Source organism: Equus asinus, chromosome 13, assembly GCF_041296235.1.
Source record: "Equus asinus isolate D_3611 breed Donkey chromosome 13, EquAss-T2T_v2, whole genome shotgun sequence".
NCBI classification, from domain to species: domain Eukaryota; kingdom Metazoa; phylum Chordata; class Mammalia; order Perissodactyla; family Equidae; genus Equus; species Equus asinus.
In genome coordinates, this window is record NC_091802.1 from 15,962,740 (window position 1) to 15,977,390 (window position 14,651).

Consider the following 14,651-nt stretch of genomic DNA (forward strand, 5'->3'; position numbering starts at 1 on the left):
AGAAGCGACTGTCCAAGACCAGCCCACACTCAAGGGGGTTCCATCTCTCGAGAAGTGTCAAAGAATTTGTGGACATATTTTAAAACCACCACATCAAGGAAGGCTTCTTGCAAGAGGTGGGATCCCAGCCAGACCTCAAAGGATAAACAGATAACACCTGATAGAGAGGGGCAAGGGGGCATTACAGGCAGGTGTAACTGTGGGCACAGAGGCGGAAAGGTGGAAAAGCAGGACATGTACTCAATGAGCTGTGAGTGGACCGACATGGCAGACTGAAGCCTCCGGGTCAACATCCTGAAGATCAGACTGGAAAGGAGGGCTGGAGTCCAGGCCTGGGAGTCTCCGAATGCCAGGAATTCGGGCTTCATGTGACAGCAGTGGAGAGCTACTGAGGTTTGGGTACAGTAGAAAGATACAGGAGGTGGCAGAGTTCAGTGGTCAAAGCCAGGTCCAGGGTGTGGCTAACTTGTTACTGCCCAGCTGTGTGGCATGAGGCATGTTACTCAACCTCTCTTTATTCCCTCACCTGCAAATGGAATCAAATAACCCCTGCCTTTTGGAGCTCACATGAGGATGCAGTGAGAATGTGGACGAGAAGCACCCAGGCAGGGCCTGGTCCACAGCGAGAGCTCAGTAAATAGCAACTACTAGAAGGAACTGTTAGAAAGCTCACTCTGGAACAAGCTTTGTCCTATTTGGAGACAGTCTAGTAGTTTTAGGGCAGTATTTAGCTTTTTCTGATTTAGGACACTTAGCTTTTCTTGACTTCATTGGTCTTTCCAGAGGTGGTATGTTTAGATTACTGTTAAAAATGGGTCTATATTTCCTGAATGAAGATGCTCCCTGGCGTTGGGGCTGGCACAGGTGGTGAAATGAAAGGGCCATGACTCAGCCTGAGCCCTGAGTAACGCAGTGGGTAGATGATTCCTGCCTGGACAGAGCCCTGGAGCAGAAATCAGCCAGTGGCAACTGGGCCTCAGCTGGGCTGGCCCCACTTCTCAGTGACTCGCTGAACTTTCCAATGGGACAGTTCCAGCCTTGGCAAAGAGCAAGTCTCCTTTTCCACCCAGAAGCCGGGTGACTCAGGCCAGCCTGAACAGCAGCTCCAGCCACTCAGACCCACCCTTGTCCACACCCCCTGAGATTGCTTCACACAGCCAAGGGCACACAGCAGGCACTCAATAAATGCTCACCGACTCACTGACACTGTCCCACAGGCCCTCTAGGACAGAGTGAAGTCCTGCCCGGGGCACCCTTAGGAAGGGGATCCCCCTCCACCGAGAAGCCACAGAGAAGTGTAATTCAGCCTCCTCATCAATAGCAGCGTCCGCTCAGCTGTCTAATTTATTATTAGCAACAGCCATTGCCACCCAAATCCAAGCAGCAGCCAGCATTTCCCCTTGGGCTCTGCTTTAACAGCCAGTCGAGCAGGCTGTGAAATAATCACCGAGAGCCAGCGCTCAGCCAAGGAAATCGCAGGCTGGGCCCCAGGGTTTAGTTCGGGTTCAATCCTTGTCGTCCTCACCTCCCAATATAGAAACCGCTGGTCTGCCTTTGGAAGGGCAAAGTGAGTCCTTGGGGGAGAATGCTGGAGGCCAGTCTTGAGAAACCTTCCCCATGCCTCTACTTGCTCTCTCTAGTGCCAGCCTCTGCCCAGCAGCAAAGAAATAGAAACAATGGAAGGAATACAGCGTCCATGTGGTGCTCATGGCATGTGTGAACATAGGATGGCCACCGCTGCCCATCTCACCATCCTGTGCCCTTCCCACGGGCAAGAGCAGCCCGACCTGCCTCCCTCTGGTCCACGGAAGCTCTACACATGGATGTGGCCTTTTCCTGCAGACAGGCGGCCACCTGTTCTTTCCTCCTTGTTGCATCGCAGCTCGGGAGGCCCTCACTAGCACTCTCCTCTCTCCCTCCTCCTCCTCTCTGACCCTAGTTGGAGAAGTGATACCCACTGCCACCCACCTACTGCCCGCAGAGTCTCTGCTGGATGTCCTGCCTTAGCTCTGGGCTCCTCTCCTCCCCTCCTGGAGGCAGGGTGTGTTTACATATGAGCAGCCGTCCTACACCCAGTTCCCAGGAGGCACCACACACCCACTGCTCAGCACAGGACGACAGATGAACGCCTGCACCTTGCAGGCTAACAGCAGCATGGATTCACAGGGCTGTGGTGGGATAACGTGAGCCAGTCTACAGAGCCTGGCACAGCACCCACACAGGACACACTCATGCACATAGTGGGTGCCTCCTTATCCCTGCCTACCTCAGTCCAGGACACACGTGAGGAGGTAAAGGCATGTCAGCGGCAATAAGAAGCACCAAAATGAGACAAGGATAGAGGACAAGGTGTTTCCACCCTACACAGGTCCCAGGAAAATGGGATGTGGGCTGGGCGGGGCTGGGAGGAGGAGGAAAATGGGGGTCAGAGCAAGTTCCCACAGGGAAGGAAGCATCACAAAAGAAAAGGATTTCTAGAGAGATGTGTAAAGAGATTTTTGGAAAGTAGGGGGAGCTGGGAACCCAGAGCACACAGCCCAGTGGGAGCCAGATGGGATGTGTCCCACGGCTGCCTAACCCCAGCGCATGCCGGGCTGCCCTGGCTCTGTGGCTGGCTCAGAGGCCCCCATCCACAGGGCGGGCAGCACAAGGGCCAGCTGGCTGCCAGCCTGGCTGCTGAGGCCTGTGGAAAACACCAAGTTGTGCACTGCAAGAAGGCAAAGGCTGGTTCACTAGAATAGAAGGTTCTCAAGGGTGAGGCTCTTTATTTTGTTCACTGCTGTACCCCTGGGCCTACAACTGCCTGGCACATAGCAGATGCTCAAGAAATGTTTGCTGAATGAATGACTGACTACTCTGTCCAGCAAGATGAGAATGAAGCAGGCAGTAAGGCTGAGTCCTGGGCCTGGGAGTCAGGGCTCGACAGGCCTGTGTCCCTACTAGTAAGCATTGCCCATTCTCTGGCCACGGACCGCACCCTGCAACCTGGACAGCCAACCCTATCCCCAGTGGGTGCGCCAATGATAAGCTGCATCCAGACACAGGTCCTGTTCTAACCAAGCCTCCCTCCCCCTCACCTCCATCCTACCCTCATGCTCCTCTTTCCCTTATTGGGTCTCTCCTCCCACCAACTCACACTGAGCACAGCTCCTCTACTGCTAGATCCCTTCAGAGGCACCGCCTCAGCCATATCAACTTGGGCCGGGAGCCCGCAAGGCTTTCCGTTACCTATGGCAATGGTAATACAAGAGAATCACCTGGAGAGCTTAAAGCACAGGTTTGTGGCCCCACTGCCAGAGTTTCTGATTCTTGGCCCAAGAATCTCCATTTCTAACAAGCTCCCAGGTGATACTGCTACCCCTGGTCCAGGGACCACACTTTGAGAACCACTGACCTACAGCATTAACTGTGTTTAATGAAGGTGGGGTGTGAAAAGGACCAACCCGGCCAGAGCAGAGATGGGGCAGCATGAGGAAGAATGGGAGATGGCTAGGGTTTTATAGGACATCTTAAAAATTAGGCAGACTTACATTTAAATCTCTTAGGCAGGATTTAAAAATGCAAATGACTACAGGTACCAGGCAAGTAACATAAAAGCATGAAGGGATAGCAAGTAAAGGGACTGATTCATAATCAAAAAGCTCCCAACAAAGCCCAGGACCAGATGGCTTCATGGCAAATTCTACCAAACATTTAAAAAAGAATTAACACCAATTCTTCATAAACTCTTCTAGAAAAACAGAAGAAGAGGGAACACTTCCTAACTCATTCTACAAGGCCAGCATTACCAAAACCATGCAAAGAAACTAGAAGGAAAGAAAATGACAGACCCCCTCCCTGATGGATATAGATGCAAAAATCCTCAACAAAATACTACCAAACTGAATCCAACAGCATGTTATACACCATGGCCAGAGGGGGATTTATTCCAGGAAAGCAAGTTTGGTTCAACATAAGAAAATCAACCAATGTAATACATCATATTACTAGGAGAAAAAAAAAAAAAAACCATACAATCATCTCAACTGATACAATACAAAATACAATACAATACAATACAAAATAGAGGAAGATTGCCACAAATGTTAGCTCAGGGACAATCTTCCTCAAGCAAAAAGGGAAGATTGGCAACCGATTTTAGCTCAGGCCAATCTTCCTCACCAAAAAAAATAAAATAAAATAAAATAAATTTAAAAATCCATAGCTAACACCATGCTCAATGATACTGAAAGCTTTCCCCCTAAGACCAGGAACAAAACAAAGATGTCCACTTTCACCACCACTATTCAGTGTACTGAAAGTTCTAGGCAGAGCAATTAGGCGAGAGAAAGAAATAAAAGGCATCCAAATTAGAAAGGAAGAAGTAAAACTATCTCTATTTGCAGATTTTATGATCCAATATAGAAAACTCGAAAGAATCCACAAAGAAACGACTAGAGCTAATAAAGTCAGCAAATTGTAGAGTACAGGATCAACACACAAAAATCAGTGGTGTTTCAATCTGAAAAGAAAATTAAGAAAACAATCTCAAAAAAAAAATTACATTTGCAATAGGATCAAAGAAAAGAAAACCTAGAATAATTTAACAAAGGAGGCGAAAGACTTGTACACTGAAAACTACAAAACACTGATCAAAGAAATTAAAGAAGACCTAAATAAATGGTCTGATGTCCCTTGCTCATGGGTTGGAAGACTTAACATTAAGACGGCCACATTGCCTAGAGCCATCTACAGATTCAGTGTAATCCCCGTCAGAACCCCAGCCGGATTCTTTGCAGAAATTGAAAATCTAATCCTAAAGGTGATATGGAAACTCAAGGGACCCAGAATAGCCAAAATCTTCTTGAAAAAGAAGTCACAGTTCCCAATTTCAAAACTTAGTACAAAGCTACAGTGATCAAAACAGTGTGGTATTGGCAACAAGAGAGACATATAGACCAATGGGATAGAATTTAGAGTCCAGAAATAAACCCATACATTTATGGCTAACTAATTTTTGACCAGGATGCCAAGACTAATCAATGGGGAAAGAATAGTCTTTTCAACAAATGGGCTGGAAAAACTGGATACCCACATGCAAAAGAATGAAGTTGGACCCCTACACCTCGCACATATACGAAAATTATCTTAAAATCAGGCAACAACCTAAACCTAAGAGCTAAACCATAAAACTCTTAGAAGACAACATAGGGATAAATCTTCATGACCTTAGAATTGGCAGTAGATTCTTAGATATGACACCATAAGAAACAAAGAAAACATAGATAAATTCGACTTCATCAAAATTTTAAACTTTTCTTCTTCAGTGGACATTATTAAGAAAGTAAAAAGACAACCAACAGAATGGGAGAAAATATTCGCAAATCATACATCTGATAAGAGTCCAGTATCCAGAACATATAAAGAACTCTTATAGCAAAAATACAAACAACACATTTTAAAATGGGTGAAAGACTGGAATAGACATTTCTCCAAAGAAGATACACAAATGGACAATAAGCACATGAAAAGATGTTCAACATCGTTAGTCATTAGGGAAATACAAATTAAAACCACATGAAATACCACTTCATTCCACTAGAATGGCTATAAGCAAAAAACAGCAAACAGGTGTTGGCAAGCAAGTGGAAAAATTGGAACCCTCATACATTGCTGGTGGGAATGTAAAATGGTACAGCTTCTGCGGAAAACAATTTCACGGTTCCTCAGTAAGTTAAACATGGAGTTACCATATGACCGAGCAATTCCACTCCTAGGTAGAGACCCAAAAGAACTGAAAACAGGGGCTCTAACAAATACTTGTATATGAATGTTGTTCACTTGTACACTGAATAGCAGCATTACTACCAAAAGATGGAAACAACCCGAATGTCAACCAACAGATGGATGGATAAACTTGTGGTGTATCCATACAATGGAATACCATTCAGCCATAAAAAGGAATGAAGTATGGGTACCTGCTAAAACATGAATGAACCTCATTATGCATATTATGCATATATGCAAATATGTATTATAAGCATATTTAACATTATGCTTAAATGAAAGGTACCAGATACAAAAGGTTACATATAGTATGTTTCCATTTCTGTGAAACATCCAGAACAGGTAAATCCATAGAGACAGAAACCAGATTAGTGGTTGCCAGGGGCTGGAAGGAGGGAGAACGAAAAGTAACTGCCTCATGGGGTCCTACCCAGGGGTAATGAAAATATTTTAGAACTAGATAGAGATGGTGGTTGCACAACACTGTGAATGTACTAAATGCCACTGAATTGTTCACTTGGAAATGATTAATTTTATGTTATGTAAATTTTACCTCAACAAAAAGAAGAGTGGGGAAGTGAAACAATGGTAAAGAGCCCACTCCCCTTTCAAAACAGGCAGCTACTGCTTATCTCTAGCCAGGCTGCAAACAGAAATACAAGCTCAGTGGTACCGGGGTTTTAAACTTCTCAAGATAAGCCAGAAATCCAAATTTGTATGTGGACTCTCCCAATTCTTTTTTTTTTTTTTTTTTAGATTTTATTTTTTCCTTTTTCTCCCCAAAGCCCCCGGTACATAGTTGTATATTCTTCGTTGTGGGTCCTTCTAGTTGTGGCATGTGGGACGCTGCCTCAGCGTGGTTTGATGAGCAGTGCCATGTCCGCGCCCAGGATTCGAACCAACGAAACACTGGGCCGCCTGCAGCGGAGCGCGCGAACTCAACCACTCAGCCACGGGGCCAGCCCCTGGACTCTCCCAATTCTTATACGTTGATCATCACTTAAAATTCTTAAAAATCACTACGTGGACTAAACAAAATACATCTATGAGCCAAATCAGCGTATAAGATACAAGTTCCAGGCTCTGCTCCGTATAACAGGCAGCCATTGAATGTTCCTGAGCTAGAAAATGGGATGATATAAGCCAAGTTTTAGGAAGCCCCAAGGTATCCTCTGTTGGGTACTCATGATGTAGCGGAAACTGGGCACCGGATCAGGCACTTCACAAATGCCACCCGTAAGCCTCACAAGCACCGAGGGAGGGAGGATGGAGGATGATGGGAGGGTCAGAGTGGTTGAACAACTTGCCCAAAGTGAACACACTTAGCAAAGGCAGAAGCCAGATTCAAGGCCAGATCTATCTGGGTTTGCCAACTCCACATCTCACATGCATGTCTGGTAGGCATCCCAGACTTAACAAGGCCCAAGAGAACACTCATCAACTTTTCTCCTCAAAAACCTTCCTCCACCCACCCTGGCACTCAGGACAAAACCCCAACGGTCATCATTGATTCCTTCATCCCTCATTCCCCACACTCAAACCACCTACAAGTCTACTGTCAAAATACATCCCAGGTCTGAGCCCTTCTCAGCAGCTCCCCTGCCTCCCCATCTCTCCTTGTTCCTCACCAGGACCATAGAGGAGCCTCCTTGCCAGGCTCCCAGCCTCCACATCAGCACCTGCCTGACCAGCTCCCCATACAACAGCCACATGGTCTTTCTGAAGATAAATAAGATGACATCAGTCCCCAGCTTAACACCCTCCAACGTACCACTCCACACCCCAGCCAAAGTCCAGGGGGTCAAGCCACATCTGTTTGTAACAGAATCACCAGGCTCACTCCCCGTCCTGCAGCCAGTGGTGGCAACAGCCTGAGTATGGGGGACTCCTTGGCCCAACCCTCAAACAAGTGTCCTGTCACTCCCCACACTCATCTCTAAACCATCACCCTCAGCTCCCCCAGAGAAAGGAAGAGAACACAGCCCACCCCCTACTTGCAGCAGGCAGGTCTGTGAATGCAGCAAAGCCTAGCAGTCCCCACCTGGCCCAGTCAGCCAGGGCCCCCATGTTCACCAAGAGGGGCACAGAGGGCCTGGCAAAGCTGAAACAGGGGACCCACAGAGCCCCCAGGGACAATCCGGCTTGGCAGGAAAGGACATTGACTCTCCAGGCCAGCTGGGAACGTCACACATACCATTCCCAAGTGTCACACTAACTACACGCTCTGAGGCTCTGTGACAGGATGCCGAGTCCCCTGCCAGGGCCATCCCAGGCACCACAGCACACAGGGGAGGGGGAGTGTCCCACAGGACTGGCCTGGCCAGCTCCAAGTGTCTGCAGCCAGGCAGAAGCCCAGCCCCAGAGTCCCTCCCTCTCTCGCCCTGGCACCCCCACCTGCAGCACAGCCTGCAGCTGGCTGTGGGTCCCCTCAGACTCTGGCATAGAGGTGAGCTCTGCCCAGTTTCCAAGCCAGGGAGGAAAGGCCCTGGCCCCTGACTGTCCCATGGCCTCCCGCGTCCCCCTCCACACACACAGTCCCCTCTGCCCCGATCTCTGTTTCCTCCTTCCCTTGAGCAACAGGTGGCTTCCACGCCCCATGATAGGCCAACAGCCACCAGGGGCTCCCTGCCAGGTGCCAGCAGGAGGGGCTCTGGCTCCTCCCCCATCCACCCGCTCCAGGCAGCTCCAGGCAGCTCCAGGCAGCGGGCCCTGGACAGGCATTCCTCCACAGCCCCGGGACACTCACCAAAAGGTTCTTTAAGAAATCCATCATCTTCCACCACTGCCTTCCCCTGCAAGTCGGGGGGCCCCGTGTGTCTGTCTGAGCACCACTGTAGCTGTGGCTGCTACCACCCCAGCTGCTGCTGCTGACGTTGGACAACTTCCTTAAGATCAAACAAGGAACTGCAGGATTTGGGTGTCTGCCCGGAGCTGTTATTCCACATTGACTAGCCCTGACCTTTGACCTCTCCTTTGCCACTGCTGTTTTTCTGGGGGGCCCAGGACTGGTGGAGCCGCTACACATCTTATGTTGTAAGGGTAAGGGGTCCCTCCCAGGGGGGAGGCACCATGCCAGCAGGTTGTAAGAGGAGACCCATTCAGGGGCCGAGGAGAGTCAGGGTGCAGGAAGCATTCCTACCCTTCTATCCTTCTCTTGAATGATTTCCCAGCAGTGCCGGTGATGGAGGGCAGGACCGAGGCACGAGATGCCAGCGACAGCACAAGGCCTGAAGGAGACCTGATGTCTGATATGTTGTGGGACTCAAGGCAGGCTCCACACTTGGTTGGGGCCTCAATTTTCCCAACTGCGAATGGAGAAGCCTTATGTGTAAGGAGAATAAAAACAAAGTAAAAGAAAAAAGCAAGTGCTTGCATCGTTAAAGGCATTCCCATGGACCTCACACAGCCCAAATCATCTTACTCAAAGATTTGAGGAAACAGCTAAAAGAGTAAGAGCGGTTCCTTTGCAGGTAGAGCCTGTAGGAGTGGGCAGAGGCATAGCGAACTGCTTTCTTTCATGAACAGCCTGGATTTTTTTTTAAATCACTGCATGTATTACTTTGGCTTAAAAAAATTTTTAATGTGCTTCAAAAAAGAGAGCCGTCCTCATGCCCTGTGGCTATCCCACCAGAAAAATTAAAAATGAATAAAGCAAGTGGCTTGCGGAGACTCCTACCACATCTACCGCTCCAGCCCCAGAGGTGCTCAAGGGCTTTCACAAGAACCCTTTGGAGAGTGAGGAGCCAGGCCCCGGAGTGCAGCCCAGGGCCCACCTGGGTCCCAAAGTCACTTTCCAACACTGGAAACACATCACATTTAATATCCATTCACGACCCTCAGCCCCGTTCCACGTTTGGGAGGGAGGCAATGTCCTTGACTCAGAAGGAAAGGAATGAATTTTTAAATCTCTCAAAAAAAAGCAGTGTGGTGTGGTAGAAATAGCCCCAGACTCAGTGCACAGCAGGCCAGGTTTCAACTCGTGACTCTGGTGATTACAAACTGTGAAAGCTGGTCACTCAGGCTCTGGGCCTTAGTTTCCATATCTGTAAAATGGAGAGCTCTGACACACTTTGCAAGGTGGTGGTAGAACAGGACGTGGTGTGTAGGATGCGTCCAGGGAGGGCGAGGCACAAATACCCTCAGTAAATAGCAACTGTGATGATCATCATTCCTTCCTCCCAGCCCTGCCTCCATGCTCGCTCTTCATGCCCCGGCCCCCAAGACAGGCCCCACCACCTGCTCAGCCCCACCCAGGAAGCCCATCTTTCCCTCCTCCAGTTTAGCTGCTGCCAGACACACAGCCCATCACCTCTCTCCAGCCCAGCCCCATTCTGCGTTTGCTCGAGCTCCAGAAACCCCAACAGCATCCATGGGAGACCAGAGAGGCCAGGAAAGGTCCCCAGGGGGAGAGCACAGCTCAATCGAGGTCAGAGAAGGCTTTGGCATGGGTCCGGCCCTGGGAGCCTGAAGTGACCCTGGAGGTCAGAAGGGGTAGGGGGAGGAGAGGGGCAGAGTTCTAGGATGTGAACTGGGCCCCCTCTCACATTTGGAGGAGTCAGGTGCTAGAGGGGACCCTGGCTGCAGAGAAGGCTAGCCACATCCCTTCCAGCTCTTACACTTCTGATATAAAAGATCATGTTACAAGAAGGGATGTGGTCAAGCTCACCAGCCTCCCTGCCCATGAAGGGGCCTCACTACGCTGTCCCTAAGGAGCCTGTCTCTCCTCTCCCTGGAGAAAGGGACCCAGGATAAGGCTCCTGCATCCTTAACATCCTCCTTGTTCCCTCCTGCACCTACTACTGGCTCATCTGAATCCTACTCAGAGCTAATGAGCCGTGTATCAGAGCCCCTACCCCAATCCGACCCTGCAGCCCAGCCCCCAAGGACATGCCCTGTCCAGAATACTTCTACAACCCCCTTGGCCACAGCACCCCAGGGCCCAGGAAGTGGCCTCTGCACAGGAATGCATTCAGAAGCATCAAGGAAGGAGAGAGACGAAGAACTTATGGATCCCCTCTGGGCCAGGCACTGGCTCAGGGCTAGGGACCCAGAGAAGTTTAGCCTCAGTCACTCTCCTCCTATCTACTCTCCGTTATTTAGTTGACTCCTGCTTGTCCTTTAGGCCTTAGCTTGGAGATCACTTCCTCCAGGGAGCCTTCCTGGCCACCACCCTTCCTCCAAGTGGTACTCCCAAAGCATCCTACATGTGCCCTACTAAATCACTCATCTCTCTGTATGGTAATTTCTTATCTGTTTCCCCCACTTCATCTGTAACCTCAGCAACTGGTATACTGGTGTCAAGAAATACCTGCTGAGTGAAGAACTGAATTAAGGAAATGCCTTCCATCTAGTGACTAAGACAATCACAGAAGTAAATACAGTAATGGGGTAAGCCAACACCTGCATGGACACGTGGAGGAGTGGGCAACGGCTGACCCGCAAAGGAAGGACTTTCCAGAAAGGAGTTACTCTCCCCATTTTGCAGATAAGGCCATGAAGGTAAAGGGAAATCAAGTCCTGCATCTAAGGATCCACCGTGGGAGAGCAGGAGTCAACGTGCAGGCCCAGGACTCATGCCCACAACATCCCATTAGACCCTTGACATAATCTAGTTCAGGAGGAGGTGAGAATTGAAGTTCAGAGAGGTTAACTGACCTGCTTAAGGTCACACAGCCTATTAATAGCAGAGACAAGTGTTCTAGGTGGGGATGAGGTTGAGAGAATGGAGAGGAAGAGGGGGGAAAGTGTAGGGAGGGAAGATAAGCGTGTTTGCCTGTCCTAAACTCAGAGGGCAGGAAGGAGGCTCTGGGTGAGGAGGCCACAGCCCCGGCAGAGTCATGAGCAGCAGCGGCAGCATGACCACACACTGGCGGCCTCTCCAGGGGAGCAGGGAGGGCCCGAAGGTCAGGAGAGTGAGCCCTGAGGACAGCCAAGCACAGAAGAAGGAATGAGGGCCAGGGAGACAAACAGCCACTCTGGGGGAGGCAAAACCGCCCACTGTCCGCAGGCAGTGGACATGGGGAGGGGAGGTGCAGGTCTGAGCACATGTCTCCTCTGTCAAATTAGCCTCCTGTGCCTCTGAACGAGACCTCTCTTCCTTCTACACCAGAAAACCCACTATAAAGAACAGCCAGCGGTAATAATTTTGATTATAAAATACCCCGCCTGAAGCGAGTCCACTGGGATCAGCAGGGTTTCCTTCCTCACCTACGGTTATTCACCAGCAGCTGTGCTCCAGTAAAACAGCACCAGAATGGGTGTCAGACAGACCAGCATCTGAATCCCAGCCCGGCCTCTGGCCAGCTTTGTGACCTCGGGCCCCATTCTCTTCATCTGTAAAGGTGGGATCATGATCCCCACCTCCCGGTGCTTTTGAAGATGAAATGAGGTGACAAACGTAAACACACCTAACACGAGGGCAGCAGCTGATGAACAAATGTAGCCGACTCTACATCTGCTGAACTTTTAGAATTGATTTCGTGATGGGAGCAGCTGACATTTATTGGGTTCTCCCTGTATGTGCCAGCCCCTGGTCTCAGTACTTCACTTGCGTTCTCTTATCTGATCCTCGTGCCCACCCAGGAGTCACTCATTATTCCCACTCTAAGTTGTGGAAACTGAGGCTGAGAGTTAACTAAGTCAACAGGCAGCATCAGCGACACAAACACTGTCAGCCTCCAGCATCCAAGTTTTGAACCAACACCCTGACAGGGGCTTGGGGACACTGTTTAGATTGGCTGGTTGATACACAAGAAGCACGATGCTCAGGGTGCAAATCCCACCCAGCCTCCCTAAAGTCTCTCTCAACCCCTCAGGCAGAATTCCCATAGCACTTGACTTGGTTTGGGTCGAGCACTTGACATCACATTCTGTTTCATATTCACGGCGAGGATTGTCTGATCTTTCCTCTAAACTGAAAACTCCTGGCAGGCAGAAGCTATGTCTACACACACCAGAGTTATACACACACCAGACTTCATCAAATCTAAATGACATCCACTGTAAGATCCACATTACTTTAGGGACCATTAATGAAGCAAAAACACCGCCAATTACAAACGACGGCATGCTATTGCTGGTGAGACAGATGCAGCCTGATTTCGCAGTTGTTAAATGAGAGGGGGAAAAGTGTGTCTTAGAAGCGAAGAAATACAGTAGTAGACACTCAGTAATTATTTGTACTCAGTAATTATTTCTTGGGGTAGTAGAAAGGATGAACTTGATATCACAAGCCTCAAGTGTGTGTCTTTCCAGTTGGCTAAGGGGAGTGCTGTATTTCTCTCTCCAAGACTCAATTTTGTCATCTATAAAGTGGGGAAAATAATGCTTCTCCAGGGTGGCTGTAAGAACCAGAAGAGCTCCGACAGTGCTTTGTAAACTAGAAAGCCCTGTACCAACCTAAAGCATAAATGACATGGAGATGAAGAGTGGATGATGTTCACCGTCAGTGGTTAGGAACAAAGCCAGAAGACCCTGTGGGTGCTTGCAAGGGGCGCTGTGAGAGGTGGCTGCCCTGGGGCAATCCAGCCCCATTTTCCAGGAAACAACTGGGGTTCCTGCTTCCAAGTTGTCCCTACCTTGGAACAACTTGTTCCCAGCCCAGCACCAGTTAAGGCATTGTGGCGTCTACACCGTGAAGACTCTCCAAGCCAGGCTTTGGGGTGCCAGTCGCCAGAGCTCCTGGTTCTGATCCAGTCTGTGGCCTGAAACTTCCAGTCTTCCTGACAAAGTTGGGCTCGGCTTCAGGGCTGAGCCTCACAGTGGGGACACTGGAAATACAGCTCTGTAAATCTCATCAGGTTATTTGAGATAAACCCTGCTAGGCCTGCAACAGGGTGATCCACAGGGTTAGGCACCCGAGGAGAGGCAACAGCCTGAATGGGCTTGTAGGAGGAAAGTGAGGGGGGTTAGTGTGGATTTGGTCTCAGCAGTGGCCAGACCGTGACCCAGGCAAGAAGCCCAGGTCCCCCCGCTGTGTCTATCCCTGAGGAATAGGAAATAAAGTGACCCAGAGGCAGAGAGGGTAGGAGCAGAGCGCAGTGTTGGCCTCCCGGAAAAATCTCTGCTTCCCTCTGAGCCTCCTTGTCCCAGAAATGCAAAGTGTCACACGCTCCATGGCTGTACACTCTCCTAATTGGGGGGTGGATGTCTGGCTGAGTGTCAGGGGCATGGCTCCCTCCCTCCATCACTCCTCAGTGGTCTTTGTTCCCCAGGCAAGGTTCCTGCATAAACCAGGGCACCTTCCAACTCACTCACCGTCTGACATTACACTTCCTTCCCCTCCCTTCTGCCCACTTCCCTGCTGGCTCTTTGAGAGCAGAAACTGCAGCCAGGCTGCCCAGCACACCTAGACTCTGGGTTTGCAGGCCAGGGCAGCAGAAGCCTTCTGAGCCCTACAACTGCCACCCCCCTCCACCAAGTGAATTTTAATACCAAGCATTGTGGACCCTGGTACCGATTAGCCTCCTCCCCCAGGCCTGGCCTTGACTTGTGCCTGGGAGGGAAGGGAGACCAAAGAAGGTCCTTCTGGGTTTGCCCATTCAGAGAGAACCCATCACGGCAGATGCGGAAACTGCGCCCTCCCCAGCAGACTCCTCTCCCCTTCTTTTATCTCCGAAGCTGTCCCCTGCCCGAGGCTCCCTCTCCATCTCCCCGCTGCCCCCCTGTGCCAATGCCCTCCTGGCAGAGTCTAGCATCATCTCATACTAGCTACCACTGGGGAGGGTGTCCTCCTCTTGTCAGTCACTTCACCGTGAACAGAGCTCAGTTCACTTACCTCCAAAACAAAGATTCATCCTATTTTCACCATTCAACTCACCCCCCAGGGTTGTTTGGGGGTAAAAGTGACTGAGCGGAAGGACGCAAGCTCACACCACTTCTAAAGT

At 49.9% G+C, this 14,651-nt stretch overlaps 1 protein-coding gene across 21 annotated transcripts in view; it reads right to left on the reverse strand.

Annotated features, from left to right (window-relative positions):
- RAP1GAP2 (RAP1 GTPase activating protein 2) overlaps positions 1-14,651 on the reverse strand; it is a 210,790-nt gene that overhangs the window by 65,195 nt on the left and 130,944 nt on the right. The window contains exon 1 of one of the 21 annotated variants that reach the window (XM_044744611.2): positions 8,513-8,613. The exons of 19 other annotated variants lie outside the window; for them this stretch is intronic. In XM_044744611.2, the coding sequence (XP_044600546.1) occupies positions 8,513-8,539 (27 nt within the window). In that variant the 5' untranslated portion in view covers positions 8,540-8,613. Of the gene's footprint in view, positions 1-8,512; positions 8,614-14,651 lie in introns of those variants that run through there. One more of the 21 variants, XM_044744613.2, reaches the window with a different exon arrangement.